This window comes from Littorina saxatilis, linkage group LG13 (genome assembly GCF_037325665.1).
Source record: "Littorina saxatilis isolate snail1 linkage group LG13, US_GU_Lsax_2.0, whole genome shotgun sequence".
Classification (NCBI taxonomy): Eukaryota; Metazoa; Mollusca; class Gastropoda; order Littorinimorpha; family Littorinidae; genus Littorina; species Littorina saxatilis.
The window spans coordinates 36,106,005-36,129,896 of NC_090257.1; the positions used below are offsets into that span (position 1 = coordinate 36,106,005).

Below are 23,892 nucleotides of genomic sequence, written 5' to 3' on the forward strand. Positions count from 1 at the left end.
TGCAAGCAGAACAGTGGCTTAGACAAGACGGAGGCACAGCAAGCAATGCAGGCATAAAGATAGAAACCAAACACTCACCGGACTCTCTACTGGGGTAACCCCCACCCATTCCTCTACCTCGGCCACGCCCTCCTCGCCTATAGCCCCGCCCCCTTCCACTCAGCACGCTGTCTGTCAAGTAGCCCGATTGCCTGCGTTCCTCCTCCACCACCTCCGAGGACCAATCACCAACAGGGGAGGGCTCCTCTCCTTTAAAGCCACAGAAACCCAAGGTTAACTGTCGGGTTGCATGCCCAGTGAAGGCTTTTTCCTGATTCAAATCTTTTTAATTTATGCTGCTCCAGAAGCAAAGGCACCTTTATATACCCTGGCTCAACCTTTAACGGCAACACACATAGGGCTACTGACAGCGAAATGGTTTCTGGTCTGATTCATGGGGAAAGGCAACCAGTGCAACCACAACTTGCCCCCAAGTGCTAACAGGAGGGGGGGTAGTTATTTTATTTTCGCAGGTTTGTTCTTGTTCAAAAACCGTCAACCTCCTGTCCCTCAGTTTGGTATCCCTCTTCATTTTCATAATTTTCTTTACCTGCTTCCAGTAGCTAAATGAATTATTCCTTTCCAAGCATTGCCATTTATCTATGCACTCTGGTAGATTCTTCGCCTAAACAGATTCAGTCTAGACTATCCAATGTCTTATGCCTTGCATATTCCACTGTCTGTGTCTCCCTCTCAGTTCATGTAAAACACAAAAACTCTAGTACACATATTCTGAGATGAACAAAAAGAACATTACAAGAACCCAAAGTTGAAGCAGTAATCTGAACTTTGAAATGGACAACTTTTAACAAAATAAAATAATCTTGAACAATTAAATCTAACAAAAAACACTGGTCACATAAAGTAGTGTACACACAATATATTGTAAGCAGAGCAGAATGTTGAAATCCACTATTCATACTTATACACATTTTTGCCATCATATAAGCAGTGGAATAGGTCTCCAAAACTAAATGAACATAAACCCATGGCAAAAAGGAGTGAAACAAACTGCTGTAACACAAACTGAACAACCTGAGGTGTACAGATTAAGTTAGAACTCCATACGCACATCGCCAGTCCATTTATGTCTCAGCTTGCATCCGCAGGCGTTTTTCTTCAAAAGAGCAGCATAACGCACACACAAGGAGGTACGCTGTTTGTTATTTATTCTATTTTCTGCTTTTTGTGTGTGACAGATCTTACTGACCCAGATGTGGATACAAGTGCGCTTAGGGAGTCCTAACTTAGCTCAGCAACACATTTTAAGATACATTCCTTCCCATGTAAATGATTATGAGCACCTTGACAGAAGTGTCCAGGGATAAGCGCATCCTTCCAGTTGGACACATACCACACACCAACAGTCTGGCAGCTTTCCCTACAGAGTGGGAATCTTTGACGCAATTCATTTTGCAAATTGAGTTAGGCGTCACTTGCAAAAAACTTCCCACTGCACAGAAAGTAGTGAGGCTGTAGATTGTGTCCAAGTGAAAAAACAGACTAATTCCTTGTAAACACCCAGTGGTTAACATAATCCTTTACATGAGAGGCATGGCACCTTTTGTATAAAGTCATCGTTTGTCATGATTATTGTTAGCGATTGTGTACCTGGTCTGTCAGTATTCCATCGACGTCCTCGACCTCCCATGCCCCGCATACCTCCTCGACCGCGACGATTCCCATCGGTGTAAGGGTCGTTGCTGTTCCTGTGCAAAGAAAACACAGCTTGACTTATAAGTGCAATCAACACTTTTGGATAATGCATAAAACTGAATTAGATCTTCAGGTTGCAGTTGAAAAAACAGGAACAAAAGGCAATCAGCCTTTAATGATTAAACTAACCACTTGATGTTCAGAAATAAAACATTTGTTGGGAAATACTACAACAGCCATCACAGGATACATGAAACAAGAGGCGAAGCCTTCAAGGCTCACGTAAGAAATCGACAAACAGTAACACAAACTCAATCACTCCGTCACACACACACACACACACACACACACACACACACACACACACACACACACACACACACACACACACACACACACATAAAGAGCATAGGTGAAACTGTGCAAGAAAGCGAGACACTAGATCTAGATCTGTCTGTCTGCATGTAGCCTACTTACAAGGACACGACTGCCAACTAGTCTCGGCGCGCTCAAAATAATAATGACCGAGACTGTCAGTACTTCCTTCGCGTGACGTCTAACCCTCTTACGTCATAATGTGACGTCAATGTAATGTGACGTCTTCAAATGTTAGAGTTTCTACCACAGACATACACACGCACAGACGCACGCACGCACGCACAGACAGACAAAGTTACGATCGCATAGGCTACACTTACGTGAGCCAAAAATGACCTTAATTGCCAATTGAAGAAATTGTTTTGACCCAAGTTACGAATTCTTCTCTTGTTATCATCACTTCTTTGTGGCTCTTTCCATCTAATGAAACGTTTTTATCCCCTCTCCATCTAATGAAACGTTTTTATCCCCTCTCCATCTAATGAAACGTTTTTATCCCCTCTCCATCTAATCAAACGTTTTTATCCCCTCTCCATCTAATGAAACATGTTTATCCCCTCTCCATCTAATGAAACGGTTTTATCCCCTTTCCATCTAATGAAACGGTTTTATCCCCTCTCCATCTAATGAAACGTTTTTATCCCCTCTCCATCAAATGAAACGTTTTTATCCCCTCTCCATCTAATGAAACGTTTTTATCCCATCTCCATCTAATGAAACAATCTGGTTGAATAACTGCATTTATGCTTTTCATGCTGTCAGTATTTTCTCATGCACATCCAACTTTTCTATGCTGGCTGTACAGAACATGCAGAAGTACTGTAAGCTGCATACACATGCTATTTCTAAAGTTACAAACATACAAGATTTAAGTGTAGAACTTGAAAGATGTTCCCAAGGATTGTGAAATAGGAAATGCAAAAACAAAGGATTTCAAGGCAGCATGAGCACATTTATCAATAAACCCTAGTAGTGTGTAAAGTTTCAAAGCTCTAGCGTCATAACATCCAATAAAACTCTAACGTTAAGATTTTCGTCTACAGACAGCCAGCTTGCTGGCCTCTGCTCATTACACCAGGGCCTAGCATTGGAAAAAGTGAGTTCAGCTTACAAAGGCGGGGATTTTGAAGATTTGTTGGAGATTTTTTTACCTAAAATGCCCCCCCCCCCCCCCCCCCAAAGAAGATTGAGCAACTAAATTATGCCATAGTCCGTATCGGCACATTACTTCTTCTGACTTGCCTTCCGCCTTCGAAACGCAGGGTCCCCACTGGTTTTTAGAAACAAAATTCCATGACTTTTCCATGACTTTCCATGAGCCTCAATAACATTTTCCATGACTACATCCACAGGTCGCCATTTCCGAACACGCAAACTTTTTACGTCTTGTCACTGCCAGTTTTGACACTGGCTTGCTTTGCACTGAATTTGAGTCGGTTTCTACGCAGTGTCTCTTCGACAAGCAAGGCAAGCATTTGCTACGCAGTCAGATTATCGGTAATGTTTGCTGGTCCTGTCATTTCAAAGGTTGATTTTTTTTCTTTCTTATTTTTGTTAAATTCCATGACTTTCCATGACTTGAATTGGAATTCCATGACTTTCCAGGCCTGGAAAATTAAAAATCAAATTCCATGACTTTCCAGGTTTTCCATGACCTGTGGGAACCCTGGGAACGAAATCCAGCTGTTCTCACCTCCAGGAATACCTGGATTCTTTGTCACTGAATGGCTGACCACGTTCAACAATGTCGCTTCGAGACATTATTTCAAGTCCAGAGCCACAAAACACCGGCACAAAGCATGCTCGCGCGATGCCAGAGGAAGTACGTGCTCAAGCAAACTGTCAAACCGATTGAGAATTGAACCGAACGGCGCACAAAACGAAAGCGGGGACTGTTTGGGTTTACCGTTTGTGAATAACAGGTTTTTGCATTTCGGCGTACACCAAATCGAGTTCCGCGTACTGGAGATGTTATTTCGGCGTAAAGTACGCCGAACGGCTTACAATGCTAGGCCCTGTTACACAAGTCTCTCCTGATTATTCAGAGGTGAGTGGAAAAAGGTCTCAATGGTATCATGCCTGAAGCACTTACCTACCTCCTTAACTTCCAGTTGACAGGTGTCAAACATGCTGAATGGAAGTGGCTTGTAGACAATTTCCCTGAGCTTTATTCATGCCAAGAGCTGATAGGTATTACTGTGGTAGGCAAGTTAGATGTTAATCAGGGGGGAAAGCACCGCAAAGCACACTTACCCACCATACCTGCGATCACGGGGTGGGGGGAAGTAGGAACCAGACTGTGGGCCTGATAAACTCTTCAGCTGCATGTCAATCTCCTGTTTGGCTTGACGCAGCTGTTCCACTTCCTGCAACAACAGTTCACTGGTGTTACCTCACCAATAGTCTCATTTCAACAAACAAAATGACAAAGTCAGTTTATGCTGCAACACACGTGTACCACAAACACATCCACTGCCACGTACATTCATGCCTTTGCAAACACACGTAGTGATGTACACAGGCACATAAAGATATGAACACAGACACACACATTCGCAATCTCCATGTGTACCACCAAGACAACCACTGCCACATATATTCATGCCTGCACAAACACACATGTTAACAGACGCATCAAGATATGAACACCGACACACACATTCTCTTTATCTTCATGTGTAGCACCAAGACATCCACTGCCACATATATTCATGCCTGCACAAACACACATGTACACAGACGCATCATGATATGAAAACAGACACACACACATTCTTGATCTCCATTCTGCATGCACACAAACACACTCTCTCTTTTCCTGCAGTGAATGTTCTCCCTTTTCTTACCCAGTGACTACAAACACCCCATAGCAGACATATTTACAGCGACTCTACTGCTACACAACACTGACTGACTGCAGCTAGCATTACCTTGAGGTGATCCAGATGGTACTCCAGCAGAAGCTTGGCATTACTGATGCTCTCCTGTGTTCCCACAAAGATGAAAGGTACCTGCGTTGGGCCGGGGTCCGTCTGCTGTAACACGAGCGCAATCAGCGTGTAACGTTCAATGCATGACAGCCAACACAACCAATATGCACAGCTGTGGGTGCTGTTTTTGTGCACATCAAATGACATCCTCAGCGTTAAGACATAGAGATACTGCATCATCCCTGCTTACTGATGCAGAGGTTTTTTTCATCGTAAATCAAAATACACACATCAAAGAAGGTTCTAAGAACATCCAAAATGACATTAAATTAATACAGCATTGAATTCTTGCAGATTTCAAATCCACAGAAAGAGGGTGGTTGGGAGCAAAACAATGCACATAAGTCAGGCAACAACTTGACTTGACTTATTCCTGTAGACTCCCTGTGGAGCATAGGGCCGCACAGGCAACAACTTGCTATTCGCCTATTTCTTCATTGGTTCAAACATATAACGCAAGCGTAGGCTTTTACTCCATATTTCATTGACATGCACACACCTGGGTAGACGTTCTGTATGATAAACGTTACAATGATAAACGTTACAATGATAAACGTTACAATGATAAACGTTACAATGATAAACGTTACAATGATAAACGTTACAATGATTGTAAGGCTTCTTTTTAAGCCTACTGTCTATATGATACTTACCGAGACAGTACTATTCTTGCACATTATCTATTATAGGCCGAAAAAATTGGACAAAACGCTGAGTGGGTACAATTATCTCCCATAACCATGCGCCACCGTGGATCCCAAGCACTGTCCGAGTGCTTCCCCCTTACAGGATGTAGGTGGCGCGTCCTCTTTCTTTATGAGCTGCAGACCCTCAAAAAGCCCATAACATATCAAGAGGGGAGGCGGGAGGGAAACTCTAATAGTACTGTCTCGGTAAGTATCATATAGACAGTAGGCTTAAAAAGAAGCCTTACAGTCAATATAACACTTACCTCGACAGTACTATTCTTGCACAGAATACCAGAGTGGTGTGAGGGTGATATGTAGAGTATTAAACTCCTTAATCAAAATCACTTAAATCCAAGGATTAAGATACCCAGGCAATTTTCGAACAGTACTACCGTAAAATAAAATATACCCAAGAAACATACCTTAGACTGACGTGACCATGCTAGCAACCACTGCTGTGTGGTGAACTCAATGTCAAAGTCCAGGCCACTCAAAGCTTGAATACCACTGAGTCTACGGCAAGTGGCTAAAGCGATGAGGAACAATTAGTCTTAAAAATCAGCAACTTGATACTGATGCCTGCCAGGGGTTCAAACTCATTGCTACGCAGGAGTTTGAGGACCAGAAAGACATCCCCCTTGGGAAATGAAACCCGAGGTTTAGACACCGCTGCATTGCTAATACCCGAAAGGACATTAGCGATGAGGGAGGACCTGATCAAGTGTTCAGTTCTGCGACCAGTAGCGGCCGCAATCGTGGAAGCGATGGCAGATCTGTATCCAAGAAGAGTCTTAGAAGAAAGACTCTTCTTTTGATACACTTCCACCAGGAAGTTGGCCAAGTCCTGTGTTGAGGGATAAAGCGGCTTTATCCCCTTGGACAAGGCGAAGGTGGCCCAAGCTCTCCAGCGTAAGTCGTAGAGCTGATTAGTTGATCGCCTCTTAGCGTTCAAGGAAAACTCTACTGAACTCTTGTGCAATCCTAGTGCAAGCAGTTTGGAGCGCACAAGAGCCATGCGGTCAAGCACAGACTCTCTGGACGTGGATGAGGGAGGCATGATCGAGGCTGGAGCAGACCTCCCCCGTCCAGATCCAGAGGTAGAGGGTCTACGTGGGTGAGACCGCGAAGATCTGGAAACCACGGAGCTGTTGGCCAGTAAGGCGCGACCAAAATCAGTCTTGGTCGTTCCTGCAGATATTTTGCCAGCACCCTCGGAATCAGAGATGTCGGGGGATAGGCGTAAGCATCGAGGAGCCTCCACAAGAGAGTGAATGCGTCCAAGTGGAACGCATTCATGTCTCGAAAGGGGCTGACGTACCTGGGAAGCCGAGCGCTGAATCGAGTTACGAACAGAACGATCAGAGGACGGTCCCACCTTGCCCACAGACGCTGTAGAACGTTGTGAGCGATGGTCCATTCTGTGGAGAGAACCTGATCGCCCCGACTGAGAATGTCGGCCAGGGCGTTCAGTTTCCCCGGAACGAACTGGACTGACATCCGGACCTGATTGGTCTGGCACCAGAGCAGAATCTCCTCCGCCAACAGGGAGAGGGACCGAGAATTGGTGCCCCCCTGGTGGCGAAGGTAAGCTAAGCATGTGGTGTTGTTGTCCCCGTTGAAAATCAGAGGGGCCAAGGACAGGCCGAATGGGAGGGCCCGAAACTCGAACACCGTGCCCTCCCAAACGAACCGGAGCAGATGTCGGTACCCCGGGGCCACCAGGATGTGGAAGTAAGCATCCTGGAGGTCCCAGACATGGCCCAATCGTTTGGCCGGATGGCCAACCGGACCGACGAAGGGGTTTCCATCTTGAACTTGCACCTGTGAAGGTACAAGTTCAAGGTGGAGAGGTCCAACACCGGCCTGAACCGGCCGTCCTTTTTGGGGACGGTGAACAGGCGGGAGCAGAACCCCAGAGAAGGCTGAGAAAGGGGGTAGACCGCCTTCTTCTCGACCAACGAGTTCACCTCGTCCTGAAGAGCCTGCCATCTGGCAGGCTCTCGAGGAGGGGGGAACGTCCAAGGTAGAGCGGACAATGGAGGTTGTGACGACAGCGGTAGAGAAAACCCCGACCACACCACCCTCAAGAAAAACTGGTTGGAGACCAGTCTGCCCCACATGCCGCGGGCCCGAAAAAAGGGAACCGACGGACGAAAGAGGGGCAACTTGAGGGGGCGTCAACGTAGGGCCGGGACTCACTGAAAATTCTGCTGGCGGGCAGGCGCAGGCTTGCGACCACCCCCCCCTGGTGGTGCTGCTTCCCCTTATCTGTCTGAGCACCCTTCGTCTTGCTTGGGAACGCAACAGGCGCCTAAGAGGAGGAAGAAGGAGGCAGTGAAACTGGCTTCTTCTTCTTCTTCTGAGGCTGGGAGCTGGAGGTGACTGTAGCACTTCTCTTACTCCCCGCCGCCGTCGCCGAAGCAGCGAGGCCAACCATCAGAGAATCAGTGTTCCTCTGGCGTGTGGACTCCACCACAGAACGAACAGTGTCCGGATGAAAGAGGGAAGAAGGCTGAGGAAACGTGTTCCTCAGACTCTTCCTCATATCCGGAGGCACTATAGAAGTAGGCAGAAAATGATCACGGAACAGGGCCAATAAAGTGGACCCGTGTTCCAATGGCCAATTCTGCCGCAGACGTCACGCACGATCGCACGGCATGCAAAGCCCGATCCACTCGAACCGTGTCAAGGACCCGAGTGGAATCGGACTCTGCCCGATCGGGAGGGTCCAACAGTGTGGACAGCGTGCTCATCCATGTCAAGGCCTGTGAATGGGCCTCGACTGTGGAAGAAACGGTGGCCTCAAGATTGTGGAACGAAGCAGAGCTCAGTTCCACCTTCTTGACCGAAGGCACCTCCCCAACGAACACATCACCGTCAGCCCCACCCTAAACACTCGAAGTCTGGAAAGGGAGAGTTCGAGAGTCAAAGGGAAAAGGGAGGGACGAAACAGATTGGACACGAGGAAACAGTGGAGGTGCGCCTCCCGAAGGAAAGCATGGCACTGAACCCGCGTCCTCCCGAGGAACATAGGTCGCGTTTGCACGTGAATCTGTACTCCTCAGGCGATGTGCTGCCGCTTCCACCGTGGCACTTAGACTAGGGTGGAACGCGAATTGCCGGCGGCCGGATCGTTCATAAAACGAGCCGCCGGCAGACGCGGCGTGAGCCTCCCGCGCCCGGGCCGAAGCGGACTCAAAGGACGAGAGGGCGTCTCAGGGAAGGACGTCCTGAAACTGTTCAAACGTCCTTCTAGCTGTGCGAGGACGAGCCTCCTGCCTCTCGTCCTCAGACCCCGGGTCCACGTCCTGTGTGTCAACACTAGACGACAGACGCTTAAGAGAGGCATCCGTGACGTCAAGACGCCGCGTGATGTCTGTCATGTACTGTTGGAAAGTACGAAGCATAACTTCGGAAGTTCCATCAGAAACCGGCAAGGGTAGAGGTTCAGTGTTAACCTCAGGGCGACCCTGATCCTCCTCCCTATCGTCCTCCGACTCACTCTCCTCTTCACTTCCCGACAACTCCTCAAAAGCAGGAGTGTAGGGAGCTTGAGGGGGAAGAGCCGAAAGCGATGAAGCAGGCTGTGAAGAAACGCCCACAGAAGCAAGAGGCCGCGAAGACCCCTGCCCCAAAGACGAAACGTCTCCAGCAGCCGAAGGGGGAGAAAAACAACAACCCTGCGACTGTTGGGTCAGCCCAGCCAACGAACCCCCGCCATTTATAGACTGAACAGGAACCCATCGGGTCTGATCAGAAAAGAAATGGTCCGGTCCGGTCGGGGGTGCCGATCCGGTCCGGTAGGGTGGTCCGGTCCGGTGCCGTACCATCCGGAGGTCCCGTTCAGCACCGAACCATCGTACCCACAGAAGTGTTCGGGTGGTTAGGTCCGGACGTGGACATACCGTACCATCCGGACCCGTAGGTCCGGTGGTCCGGTATGGTCCGGTTCGGTGCCAGACCATCCAGACCAACAGAGGTGGTCGGGTGGTCCCGCACCGGACCATCCGGACCCGTAGGTCCGGACCCGTAGGTCCGGTACCATCCGGAGGTCCTGTTCGGCACCGAACCATCCCTACGCACAGAAGTGTTCGGGTGGTTCGGTCCGGGCGTGGACGTACCGTACCATCCGGACCCGTAGGTCCGGTTCGGTGCCAGACCATCCGGACCAACAGAGGTGGTCGGGTGGTCCGGACCGGTCCGGTAGGGTGGTCCGGTGTTCCGGTCCGGTGTTCCGGTCCGGTCCCGTACCATCCGGAGGTCCCGTTCGGTACCGAACCATCCGTACCCACAGAAGTGTTCGGGTGGCTCGGTCCGGACGTGGACACACCGTACCATCCGGACCCGTAAGTCCGGTATGGTCCGGTTCGGTGCCAGACCATCCGGACCAACAGAGGTGGTCGGGTGGTCCGGTCCGGACCGGACCACCGGTCCAGCACCGGACCATCCGGACCCGTAGGTCCGGTCCGGTCCCGCACCATCCGGAGGTCCCGTTCGGCACCGAACCACCCGTACCCACAGAAGTGTTCGGGTGGCTCGGTCCGGACGTGGACATACCGTACCATCCGGACCCGTAGGTCCGGTTCGGTGCCAGACCATCCGGACCAACAGAGGTGGTCGGGTGGTCCGGACCGATCCGGTAGGGTGGTCCGGTGTTCCGGTCCTGTGGTCCGGTCCCATACCATCCGGAGGTCCCGTACGGCACCGAACCATCCGTACCCACTGAAGTGTTCGGTCCGGACGTGGACCTACCGTACCATCCGGACCCGTAGGTCCGGTGGTCCGGTATGGTCCGGTTCGGTGACAGACCATCCGGACCAACAGAGGTGGTCGGGTGGTCCGGTACCGGACCATCCGAACCCGTAGATTCGGTCCGGTCCCGTACCATCCGGAGGTCCCGTTCGGTACCGAACCATCCGTACCCACAGAAGTGTTCGGGTGGCTCGGTCCGGACGTGGACATACCGTACCATCCGGACCCGTAGGTCCGGCATGGTCCGGTTCGGTGCCAGACCACCCGGACCAACAGAGGTGGTCGAGTGGTCCGGTCCCGACCGGACCACTGGTCCGGTACCGTACCCTCCGGACCCGTAGGTCCGGTGTGTTCCGGTTCGGTGCCAGACCACCCAGACCAACAGAGGTGGTCGGGTGGTCCGGTCCCGACCGAAACACTGGTCCCGTACCGTACCATCCGGACCCGTAGGTCCGGGGGGTCCGGCAAGGGCCAGAGGTACTGTCCCGCACCGGACCCTAAGGTCCGGTACGGTCCCGTACCATGGGTCCCGTCCGGACCAAACCCGGAGGTCAAGTCCAGTCGGGACCCGTGGGTCCGGTTCGATCCCGACCCGTAAGCCTGGAACGTTCCGGACCCTTGGTCCGGACCATCCGTCACCCGAACACCAGACGCTAAGGAATGGCGTGGGGTCAAGACGGTCCGGTCGGAGGTGTCGGTCTGAGCAACAGAAACAATGTTCCCGTCGCCCTGACCATTCGACAGAAGTACCACGTTCTGTCGAACACCTCCACGTCCAGTAACTAGTCGGCCGGAGCGTTTCAAGAGGGACAGCCACCAGTCACACGGACGTCAGAGGGAACCGTAGTAGCAGTGGTCGTAGGCACGAAGCCTGAAACCCCTGCCCCCACAGGACCGCCCTGAACGGGGTCAATTCGCATCCCAACCCCAGCGGGGAGGGAATTCAGAGACCCCGTCATCTCCTCCGATCTCCCCCCCCAGGAGGCCGAAACTACTGTCAAAACAGCAGCAGACGACCCAGCGAGGGAGTTCAGAGGAGGACCCGTGTCCCTCCTGGCTTCCACAGCGGTGGAAACCGAGGAGGGCACAGGAGAGGCACCGGAAAAGGAAGATTTTAATGCCAACTGCACCCGGTGTTCCCAGGCGGTCACCCATCCAAGTACTAACCGGGCCCGACGTTGCTTAACTTCGGTGGTCGGACGAGAACCGGTGTTTTCAACGTGGTATGGCCGTTGGCTGTCAAAACCTGAGTCTCTCCAGTAGCCCCTAGATCGGATTCACCAACCCCCAAAGAGGGTTGGGAATCGACCTGCCCCCGGATTCGAGCCAGGGGGGAGAAGGAAACCTTCCCCCCAGGCTTGAAACCGGGAGGAGCTGAAGCCTGAGACTGAGGGCCGGACAACGGCGTCGAAGGGGGGGAAGCCTGTTCCACTGAAGGAGAAGGAGAAAGAAGCTTTTTCTTTCCCCTCGACCTTCCCCGAACCTTCGACGGCGCAGCCCCGCCCGAAGTCCCAGGCTCAAGCCCAGCCTGTTTGAGCAAGCTCGCATTGAGCTTGCTCAAACAGGCTTTCTCCGCCCTCCCTCGCCGCAAACGCAAAGCGTTTGGGGAGGGAGAGTCGGAGCGCCGAAAGATCCCCTTCTCCGTGCGTAAAACATGACGCTGGGCGCCCGGAGAAGGGTTGCCCCCGGCAGACTCTGGTTCCGTAGAACCAGAGCCCAAAACAGGACGAGACATCCTACCTCGCCCTGTACGTACCCTTAAAGACCGAGAATTAACAAAATTCAAAGAAAATTTAGGTCAATACTCAAGTGAATGCGGCGAAACGAGAAGCAGACGACCGGTCACCACGAAGTAGGACGGGAGGCACGCCGAGTCCGCCACACAAAAACGGAGGCACAAGTTGAAGGAAACACAACGTAGCCTCAAGCCAGAAGTGGAATAACACACAATAATCCAACAGGTGATAGTCCACACAGAAAAGGAGCCTCTTAGTCCAAAATAATCCGGGAGCGTAGCAGAAACACAGCCGGTCTGACACGCGCGAAAAAAGAAAGAGGACGCGCCACCTACATCCTGTAAGGGGGAAGCACTCGGACAGTGCTTGGGATCCACGGTGGCGCATGGTTATGGGAGATAATTGTACCCACTCAGCGTTTTGTCCAATTTTTTCGGCCTATAATAGATAATGTGCAAGAATAGTACTGTCGAGGTAAGTGTTATATTGACAAACGTTACAATGATAAACGTTACAATGACCTACCATTCTTGTTTGTTGGTTCTGAATTTTGGAACGTTAGCAGTCTATCTGGTTTAAGATTTGACTTCATATTTCATCATCCCATTGCTGGCAAATTTGGGTTGCTTCCTCCCAGTGTAAAGCTGGCAGCAGCAAGAGTGGCTCTACTCAGGTGTGTGCATGTATAGGATTAATCAGCCAGCCACTCGTGGGATTCCATCATTCAATCAATATGATGCACTACCACAGATGGGCATTAAGTACCTCGTCCCTGTGTTCCTGATCGTTGTCCCCTTCAATCTTGACCCTGATCACACCAGACTTGTCCACGATGTCCTGGATGTTGCGGCCGTTCTTACCAATCACCTTGGCTGCAATACACAAACACATCTTTAATTTGGGGCATTATACGTGCGTTATCTTTTGCAATAGAACTCACCTTCTAAGGCCCCCCTAGATTTCAGACTTCACCTTTTTATTTTTTAGACCATTGCTTTTTTTGTTTTACTGGTGTTCTGTTCATAACCTCACCTTTTTAAGACATGATTTTCTCAGTTTGTTTTAGATCTTAAAAGGGGGCTTCCACAGTATCTCCCAATTCAGAACTTTTCAGGCCAACAGCTCTTCAAGTTGCTACTGCAGTTTGAGAGAGAGAGAGAGAGAGAGAGAGAGAGAGAGAGAGAGAGAGAGAGAGAGAGAGAGAGAGAGAGAGAGAGAGAGAGAGAGAGAGAGAGAGAGAGAGAGAGAGAGAGAGAGAGAGAGAGAGAGAGAGAGAGAGAGAGATAGAGAGAGAGAGAGAGAGAGAGAGAGAGAGAGAGAGAGAGAGAGAGAGAGAGAGAGAGAGAGAGAGATGCAAAAGGAAGCAACAACAAAGGAAGCAACTCACCCACTAAATCCCTGGGCACCTGGAATGTTTCCTCTGAGAATTCCAGCATTCCCCTGGCCTGCTTCACCGCCTCCATTGTCTGACACACACATTCAACAATTCAGACTGTATCACACATTATAATCAAATCATGTCCAGATTGGCTTCTCCTTCATTTACAACTTATAAGCTAGATGCAGGCTGAAGAAAATATCTGAACAAGAAGGGCAAAGCCCATACGACTCACATGCTTTACACATTTTTCCTACCAAAATACATGTGACCTTGACCCAAGGTCAAGGTCATCCAAGGTCATGCAACACAAAGCTGTTAATTCAAGACATAGGAAGTACAATGGTGCTTATTGGCTCTTTCTACCATGAGATATGGTCACTTTTAGTGGTTCACTACCTTATTTTGGTCACATTTCATAAGGGTCAAAGTGACCTTGACCTTGATCATGTGACCAAATGTGTCTCATGATGAAAGCATAACATGTGCCCCACATAATTTTTAAGTTTGAAACAGTTATCTTCCATAGTTCAGGGTCAAGGTCACTTCAAAATATGTATACAATCCAACTTTGAAGAGCTCCTGTGACCTTGACCTTGAAGCAAGGTAAACCAAACTGGTATCAAAAGATGGGGCTTACTTTGCCCTATATATCATATATAGGTGAGGTATTGAATCTCAAAAACTTCAGAGAAAATGGGAAAAATGTGAAAAATAGCTGTTTTTTAGGCAACATTTATGGCCCCTGCGACCTTGACCTTGAAGCAAGGTCAAGATGCTATGTATGTTTTTTGGGGCCTTGTCATCATACACCATCTTGCCAAATTTGGTACTGATAGACTGAATAGTGTCCAAGAAATATCCAACGTTAAAGTTTTCCGGACGGACGGACGGACGGACGGACGGACGACTCGGGTGAGTACATAGACTCACTTTTGCTTCGCATGTGAGTCAAAAATGGCTGGGTTCCCAGGGACGCCTAGACCCAGGAGCAGCACCCTAGTGGGTGCCCAAAAAGTAGCAAATTTGAAGGGGATCTGATGGCTTTGAGGAAACTTTTTCTCTCTCTTTGGATCAGTTGCTTTCCACAGAAAATCGCACATCCGAGGATATTCTCGCGACTGTTTCTTACAATGTCAAGAAACTGCAAGCACACCTGACTAACATGATGCGTAACCAAAACGAAGCAAGCACTCACCTCTCCATAAACTTTGAAGGTGCAGGTGGCTTCGTCTAGCTCAATGCCAGTGATGTGCTCGATCTTGCGGGCCTGCTGGATGTTGGCTCCATGCGTGCCGATGGCCAGACCCATCAGGTCCTCTCGCACCACAAACTCCTCCATGTAGCCCGACCGGATCTTGGTGCTCTGATCATCAAACACAGCCTGCTGTCAAAACCACCAGTCAGTCATCTCATGCGATCATAATTCACACAATCTTTACCCCCATTAAATTTAATGAGTGGAGGACTTGGCCTTCACGAGTCGATTAAGAGAAAAGTATGTTCGAGTCGTTGTTTTTGCTGTAGTAAGTTTTGTCCTTTTTTCAAGTTATACAGAGGTAATACAGTAAAACCTGAGTCTAGCGGACCCTTGTTGTAACGGCCACCTGCTACATACGGACAGTTTATCATGGAACGAACACGATTTCAACAATAACTAACCTTTAACGGACAGACACCTGCCACTTACGGACGCGGACACGATTTTTCGGACCGTAGGAAGTGTAAACACTGTCACAAACGGACACTACGTACATGAAAACGCAACTTCGAAAAGACGAAAACAATACATGGTGGCTCTTGCTCCTCGAACTATCGCGAGACGAAAATTTTTTTTAAATCTCGCGCACGATAGAATCCGCGGCGACTTCCTGAGGAGTCGGGAAGACGCAAATCCTGTGTAACGTCAAGGATAATGACCCAAAACGCGACTTACGACCGAGCTTTTGGGGATGATTTACGACTTTTGCGCATATTTCGAGCAGACGAAAACACAACATGGCGGCTCTCGCTCCTCCAACTATCGCGAGAAGAAATAACAAGAAGGGCAAAGCCCATACGACTCACATGCTTTACACATTTTTCCTACCAAAATACATGTGACCTTGACCCAAGGTCAAGGTCATCCAAGGTCATGCAACACAAAGCTGTCAATTCAAGACATAGGAAGTACAATGGTGCTTATTGGCTCTTTCTACCATGAGATATGGTCACTTTTAGTGGTTCACTACCTTATTTTGGTCACATTTCATAAGGGTCAAAGTGACCCTGACCTTGATCATATGTGACCAAATGTGTCTCATGATGAAAGCATAACATGTGCCTCACATAATTTTTAAGTTTGAAACAGTTATCTTCCATAGTTCAGGGTCAAGGTCACTTCAAAATATGTATACAATCCAACTTTGAAGAGCTCCTGTGACCTTGAACTTGAAGCAAGGTAAACCAAACTGGTATCAAAAGATGGGGCTTACTTTGCCCTATATATCATATATAGGTGAGGTATTGAATCTCAAAAACTTCAGAGAAAATGGGAAAAATGTGAAAAATAGCTGTTTTTTAGGCAACATTCATGGCCCCTGCGACCTTGACCTTGAAGCAAGGTCAAGATGCTATGTATGTTTTTTGGGGCCTTGTCATCATACACCATCTTGCCAAATTTGGTACTGATAGACTGAATAGTGTCCAAGAAATATCCAACGTTAAAGTTTTCCGGACGGACGGACGACTCGGGTGAGTACATAGACTCACTTTTGCTTCGCATGTGAGTCAAAAATGAAATCTCGCGCGCGCGAGATCCTGATACATCCGGTTTTTTTCTGCACGCTATCTTGTCACGACGACTGTCTTGTTGACAAACGAAGATTCGCGAAAGAAAAAGAAAAGCGCCAACTCTTGAGTAGAGAGCTAATAAAGTAATCGCTAATCGAGTGAAGTGGCAATCCGCGGCGACTTCCTTGGGAGTCGGGAATACGAAAATCCTGTGTGTCGTCAAGGATAATGACTCGGTGTTATCTAGATGGTGAGAAGGATAGCGAAGCAAAAGTACGCAAAGAGAGGAGCCTGTACGAAGACCTCAACGATCGTGGTCAAGTTTAGCAATGCAAGGCGACGAATCATTCATATGAGCGAAAAGATGATTCGGGAGAAAAGTCGTTATGCTTTCTATCGAGTTAGGACATTCGGATTTTACTGGTTGCGCCACAATGTCAAATGTGCTTCACTCAGCGGGGAGCGAGTATTACGCCATGAGTAAATTTTCTTTGAAATTTGAGTTCAAGTTGTTCTGCTGTAATGTGTTTGGGTGTGTGTGTGTGTTTTGATATGACAGTAAACTGCAACTGTGTGTTTGTGTTTAAACATGACAGTAAATACACGGCAACCAAATTCATGACCGCCCGGGCCAAAAACTCAAACCCCCCTTTTAAGACCCCCCCTTTTTACGACCTAATTTTGAAGGTTTTTCCAAAGTCGTAAACAGGGGGTTCTACTGTATGTATTCAATAGCTCAATTCTCTCTCTCTCTCTCTCTCTCTTTTCAGTGCTCTTTGTAAAATATTGCCCCGGCCCCTCCACTTGTGAAGAAAGGACACCTGTCTCATAGGGACACCATTACCATACCCCAAGGGTGTCCTTTAGAGACAGGTTTTACTGTAGTGTCTTGTCAGGGGTGTGGGATCTTTAGTTTCTACTGTGTGAAACACCCGCAGTGAAGCGTTTTAGATCAAGACTTTGCTAAGATGCAGAATGTGGGGCGGTTAACTTAAACTTGTATAGTGATGAACACATTTCCTCCATGATTAAAATATCTCTGATCTGACCCTCCACTGACCCACCAAAAATGCACAAACGAGAAACAATTTCGCAGATATGATACAAACCTGCAGTTTCTTTGCAGCTTCTTCAGTCCTCTGTTTCAGGAGAAGCTTTTGACGAACATTTCTGAGAAACATGTCACCAATCATGGTTGCTCGCTTGGTCACAGCTGGGTTTGTGGACTGGAACACATAATAATAATAATAATAATAATAATAATAATAATAATACCAATATTTGTAACGAGCACATATCTCACCAACAGGCGACTCAAGGCGCACATACACTCATTCCTGTTGACTCTTTAGCACCTATGGATTACCACACTAGAAACAGGAAACATGCACACTGTTTCACATACAAAATGTACAACTCTTCCTTTCTGACATCCTACAGTCTTTACAGACACAAACAGAACATTACGTATTTTTAGAATCAAAAAGTGTCTCCACTCTGTTGTGCCAGAGCAGACATAAAATCATCCCTCAACCTTTCGTCTCACCCGCACCAGATGCCAAGTCTTCAAGCAGCTTAATACTTTGTAGAAATAAGCCTTGAAAAGAAAACATTTCCAACAAAACACACTGCCGCAGCCCCAATACCTCAGAGAAAAACACTCCACAAAAGGACAGAAGGACAGGAAAAGGGCGACAACTCACCAAGACATGGATGGAGCTATCCGTGGTGTCGTAGGAGACAACAGCGCCCCCACCTAAATGCTTACGAAGTTCCAAAAGCGCTCCCTCTCCCTGACACCCATCTCGAAGGTCTGGTGGCACCTCCAGCACAAACTGGTGAAAACTCTCAGCGGTGATGGGTGGGCTGCACACACATAACATGCTCTGCTGGTGAAACAGTGATCAGGTGTGGCCGTCTTGCAGCCCTGCAATCAGCCTCAATCATATCATATAACAAAGTTTGATTTCTGAAGAAAGTTGGATGACTGAGAATTCTTCCCATTCCTGGCGGTTTTGGATCATCACCTGGTTACAGCAAAGTACCACACCTAGACATAATCTGAAATTATGAACAAGCGAGGTTGCCACTCCCAAAAAATTAAAAACCTGAAAGTACGCTGCCCCTGCTGGGGGGTACGGGCGGCAACGCCCCCGGTGTACGTTGACAATTTTGAAGATCTGAGAGCCATTATTTGGCCTCTTGTAGTCCTCACCTGCAAATTCTTCTTGTGGGTCTCGTGATTAGCATGCAGAAGTAGTGCTTTCTTCTCGCTGCTCCCGTATTTGATAGATTTGGAGCAAATGATGCAGAACCCCATACCAGTCAAATCGATCTTCTTCAGCCAAGTTGGATGCTCTGTGTTTGTGTCATTCTTCTCTGCTAGCCATTCCGACTTCCACTTGTTTTTTATACCCGCCTCCAGTTTCTCAAGCTTAGATGGATCGTCATCCTCAATGATGTACGGCATGTTGAAGCGAAATTTGCAACGGTTTTCACAACAAACTTCCTCGCATCAACCAATTGCATCCATCGAGAAAAACGGCGGCTTTAGCAATGCCCGGATTCTGTCCTCCCGCCAAAAGAGCTTCAAAACTCGAATCAAAATCTCTAGTCAAAACTCAACCAAGCGAAACAAACCGAGATTTTTTTTCTCTGAATTTTTTTCCCCGCAACAAAATTGAAACACGGAATTTCCGGCTGTGGACATTTTCAAAAACCGGAATTCCGGCACCTTGCCTGAAGAGTGGCAACCATGAACAAGGCGACTTTACCTGATCATAATAAAACTACACAGATGCCTTTTCAAAACACCAAACGGTCACTTCCAGGTAACTCTTGACTCACTCTCAACTTTACACACAATTACTTGATCAAATCTAACACTATGACAATGAAATCGTTACTCATCTCTAGCAAGACAGTACTTTCAGTTCTTCCAGACCTCCCCCGAAGAGCGTCCCAAACAATTAGACACAAACATTTTGTGACTCACTTTGCGCTGACCCGGCGCACCCGGTCGACTGGTAGAATGTCGGTGAAGGAGCTGTCCCATCCTATGTACTCGACCACTGCAAACTCTCCCTTCAACATTCGAATCTTTGCCTGCCACCAACCCAAAGCCTCGTCTTCCGAAGCCTTGGACAAAACCTGCAATCAAAGGCCAGACATAACATTATTACTGGCAATACAAATGCCATTGATAAATTATACATTCAGTTTGACCTTTGCCCTAGTTAGATCTATGAAACAATCATAAGTTTGTCCTTAAACCTGCAATACAAAAGGGATTGGGACGAAAAGAGAGCACTATTCGTACATTCCTAATACTAGTAATAGACCTTTACAGTATCTGAGCAGCTCTCGCAAGATATGCTCTTTGTGGTGCTTCGAAAGTCACCAGAACTTTGAACTTGGGCCTTCGCCGCTCTTGCGAAATAGCAGATCCACATGTTTTACTGTGCTTTGAAGTTTGCGAGAGCTTGGAATACCGATAAGGTCTTTAGCATCTGACTTGTACCGTCACAATATTAGAATCCAATAAAAATAAAGGTCATTCCAGAAGACAAAGCTAGAAATAGAAAGCTCAAACAGCAAAGTGACAATGACTTGTACAGTAGAAGCTGTCTATATGACCAGCCAAGAGACCAACCAAAAGTGACAATGACTTGTACAGTAGAAGCTGTCTATATGACCAGCCGAGAGACCAACCAAAAGTGACAATGACTTGTACAGTAGAAGCTGTCTATATGACCAGCCAAGAGACCAACCAAAAGTGACAATGACTTGTACAGTAGAAGCTGTCTATATGACCAGCCAAGAGACCAACCAAGAGTGACAATGACTTGTACAGTAGAAGCTCTCTATATGACCAGCCAAGAGACCAACCAAAAGTGACAATGACTTGTACAGTAGAAGCTGTCTATATGACCAGCCAAGAGACCAACCAAAAGTGACAATGACTTGTACAGTAGAAGCTGTCTATATGACCAGCCAAGAGACCAACCAAAAGTGACAATGACTTGTACAGTAGAAGCTGTCTATATGACCAGGCAAGAGACCAACCAAAAGTGACTATGACTTGTACAGTAGAAGCTGTCTATATGACCAGCCAAGAGACCAACCAAAAGTGACAATGACTTGTACAGTAGAAGCTGTCTATATGACCAGCCAAGAGACCAACCAAAAGTGGTCTTTATAGACAGGTGGTCGCTATGAAAAAAGTGAACCATATCAAATGTTAAAGACACAGTGCAGCTCACAGCCTTCGTTTTGCGTTTTTGTTGCAGCTGAGTGCATTTACAGTTCAAAAATCCTCCTATGGTAGTAAAACAAACCCAAAACTACCCTACGACGACATCTGTGAAGCTCGACAGTTTCTTGTTCACGCGAGTGCATAAATTAACCTAGTTACTACGTTGGTGTTTGGTCGGAGTTCGATTCAACTTGAGTGATTCCGGCCTCCATTTTGTTTTACACAAACTCATGATGACGTCTGACATAGTTTGCTAGGGACGTGTCTTTTTGTGCATGATGTGGTGATCTACCTGATCTAAATTTAGATCCAAAAATAGGCCAAGACCAGCCAGGTCCGAGTACAAAATTAATTCGTAACAAGAAGAGCAAACGCTCGATCGAGTCACTTTCGCAGTTCTGAATATTATATGAGGCATCAGATGGACAGGAAGAAATTGCTATTCACAACACAATACAGATGTAAATAATTTGATGTAAAGAATAATCCTATAAAGTTTGAATCAAATCCGATGAATAGTTTCAGAGATATGATATTTCAATTTTTTTCCTTCAAGACATACCTGTGACCTTGAAAAAGGTCAAAGGTCACCAAAGCAGACGTCAAAGTGTAGAGGTCACTGGGAGTCACGTTCACATAAAATTTGAGCCCGGTCACTTTTATAGTTTCCGAGAAAAGCCCAACGTTAAGTTGTGTGTTGCCGAACAGAAAAGGCTAGTTATCTCCCTTGTTTTTCTGATAACGTTCGTAAAAGGCTACAGATGTAAATACTTTGATGTAAAGAATAATCCTACAAAGTTTCAATCACATCCGATGAACTTTGTCAAAGATATAAAATGTCTAATTTTTCCTTTGACGCTGACCTGTGACCTTGAAAAAGGTCAAAGGTCAACGAAACCATCGTTAAAGTGTAGAGGTCATTGGAGGTCACGACTAAACAAAATATGAGCCGGATCGCTTTGATAGTTTCCGAGAAAAGTCCAACGTTAAGGTGGTGTCTACGGACAGCCGGCCGGCCGGACAGACTAACACTGACCGATTACATAGTCACTTTTTCTCAAGTGACTCAAAAAAATTGCAGTTCTTGACTCTTTGGGTGCAAGTCAATGAAACTTGGTAGTTCTTCTAACGGATAGCTGTCTGAGGTATGACTAAAAGCCCCAGGGGCTCCGTGCACCTGGATTTGACAAGTTCAGTACCTTTAACGAAAACATCAGTCGGGAATCCTTTTGGGTTGTCACTGTAGGCAGGTGGTTGTAATCTGGAGGTGTTGGCCCGGGCAGGTTACACTGTATTAGTAATCTACAGCGCTACCAGTGATCATTAGGACATCCTTTGGACCAGTCACAAATTTCTCTTCGCTGCAGGTGTCCTTTCACAAAACTTCAGTTACATTATTTTGCTAACTGAACAGAACATGTATCTTTTATCTGGAGATGTTCTTCTATTGCAGAGGCCTCCAAGACCTGGGAACCCCTGTTTTGCACTTGGAGTATTCTCAAAGAAACTTTGCGTAATATCAAAAAAAAATAGTGTGCTCCACACAGCGTTCGAACATCCAAAATACTGGGTCCAGGGTTCCTGCAGGGCAGAGCTGATACAATTCAAGGAGTTTTCAAGGACATTTCCAGGACCAAATAAATGCTTTTCAAGGACATGATTTTCCCCAAATTAATGCGGTTCTCCGCGTCTGCAAACTATTAGTCATTCCGTAGTTGTTTCCCTTGCTAACTTCCGGGAAGGAAAGCAACTACGGGTGACTAATAATAGTTAGTTCGTCTGCTTTCGTTTTCACTCGATCTTTTATTCTCCCAAAATGTGTGTACTGTATTTGACGAAAAAAAAGGGGGTTACATTTTTTTTTAAATAAGACAAGCTGCTGACGAAATGTATAGGCAACAATTTGGAAATGAGTTGTTCTTCGCTAATGGTGACTGCGGTGGGTGACATCAAGTAAAATCAATTTTTTAAATTACGGGGAATGATGGTGACAAAATAAGATAATTACTGCATTCTACTGATGTAGCAGTATCAACAAAATCACCATGAAGGAAAATAATATGACAGAAGTAGCACTTATTCCTGCTTGTTTTCGTTTTTTGTTCACAAAATGGCGGCCAAAACGTGGAATGACAGACCCCTGCCATGTTCACAACACATTTCAAACCGACAGCTGCTCTAGAAAGGATAACTGTTATCATTCAACGATAACTTATACTTGGATTAAACTGCACAAAATCTTATTTGGACAACTGACCCTCTCCTGCTCGCGTGCTGCGTCCGATAAAAAACTGGTAACCTTCGAATGCGCGGCGTCACAAATCCGATCCACTGAAGAAAGACAATTTGCCGGCCTGAGCGCCAGGAAGGCAAACACACATTTTTATTTTCAAATCATGGCATCATTATCGATAGATGAAGATATTTGGTCGCGTGAATATACATCCGTGTACCTCGCAACGGTGACTTTCGTATCTGCCGTCACAAATGTTCGCCAGGTTACCCCGATTTTCATTTCTTCGCTCGCGCAGTTGAGCATGGATTGTTCTCGTGCGGCCTCAGTCCGGAAGACGGCAGGGTAAACACACAAATAGTGATGATGTCCCGAGCTTTGTGTACTACATAGAAAAGTTTGTGTACGGCAAAATTGATGACGTGTCACAGAAGCGAGGTAACTCTGTTCGCAGGTTACTTTCACGCGAAATGTCTCTGTGCCACCGCGGTTTCGTCCTGAAAATCAACCGTATCGCATTGATTTTGCGAAAACTGAAAGTGCAGGTAAGTTGCACAAGTTTCCTTAATGCTTACTTCGTAAAATTATTGATGTTAAAGTTGATAGTATGGTTATTTTAGAGCACAGGACTTAAAAATTATCGGGAGCTATGCAGCGACCGGCCATTCTCGAATGGTTTCATTCGTACGCAGGTGACCACAGATAATAGTTCTGCGAAGTTTAGGTGGCACTCTTCGCTGTTTTTTGGCAATACAGTTGCAGAACTGTTTGTGTTGGTATTGTCTCCTTTATAACATTCATTTGTAGCATAATTTGATTGATTGCACCAGTACAGCGTAATACATGCACAAGTATTGGCAATTTGGTGTCGCGTGATTTGCAGGTTACCTCTTTCTGTTTTGATACATTTGAGCAGTAGTTTGCATTTGATTCTAATAATCTGTAGGTATTCCAAGTTACACCCTTTTAAACAATCACTGACCAAAATATCCCTGCCCTGCTGTAAGCAGTTGT

General features: G+C 47.1%; 1 protein-coding gene and 1 non-coding gene across 9 annotated transcripts in view; both read right to left on the reverse strand.

Moving 5' to 3' along the window:
• Positions 1-23,892, reverse strand: part of LOC138945619 (RNA-binding protein FXR1-like) — a 41,554-nt gene that overhangs the window by 13,851 nt on the left and 3,811 nt on the right. For 2 of the 8 annotated variants that reach the window (XM_070317086.1, XM_070317082.1), the window contains exons 4-13: positions 19,386-19,540; positions 18,094-18,256; positions 17,500-17,616; positions 14,817-14,984; positions 13,628-13,706; positions 13,006-13,112; positions 5,004-5,108; positions 4,327-4,439; positions 1,651-1,748; positions 79-249 (exon numbers count right to left, since the gene is read on the reverse strand). In XM_070317086.1, the coding sequence (XP_070173187.1) occupies positions 79-249; positions 1,651-1,748; positions 4,327-4,439; positions 5,004-5,108; positions 13,006-13,112; positions 13,628-13,706; positions 14,817-14,984; positions 17,500-17,616; positions 18,094-18,256; positions 19,386-19,540 (1,276 nt within the window). Of the gene's footprint in view, positions 1-78; positions 250-1,650; positions 1,749-4,326; positions 4,440-5,003; positions 5,109-13,005; positions 13,113-13,627; positions 13,707-14,816; positions 15,006-17,499; positions 17,617-18,093; positions 18,257-19,385; positions 19,541-23,892 lie in introns of all 8 variants that reach the window. The other 6 variants (XM_070317084.1, XM_070317079.1, XM_070317083.1 and 3 more) reach the window with 5 other exon arrangements.
• Positions 11,623-11,741, reverse strand: LOC138946487 (5S ribosomal RNA). The gene has a single exon (XR_011449355.1). It is a non-coding gene; the product is annotated as a 5S ribosomal RNA (ribosomal RNA).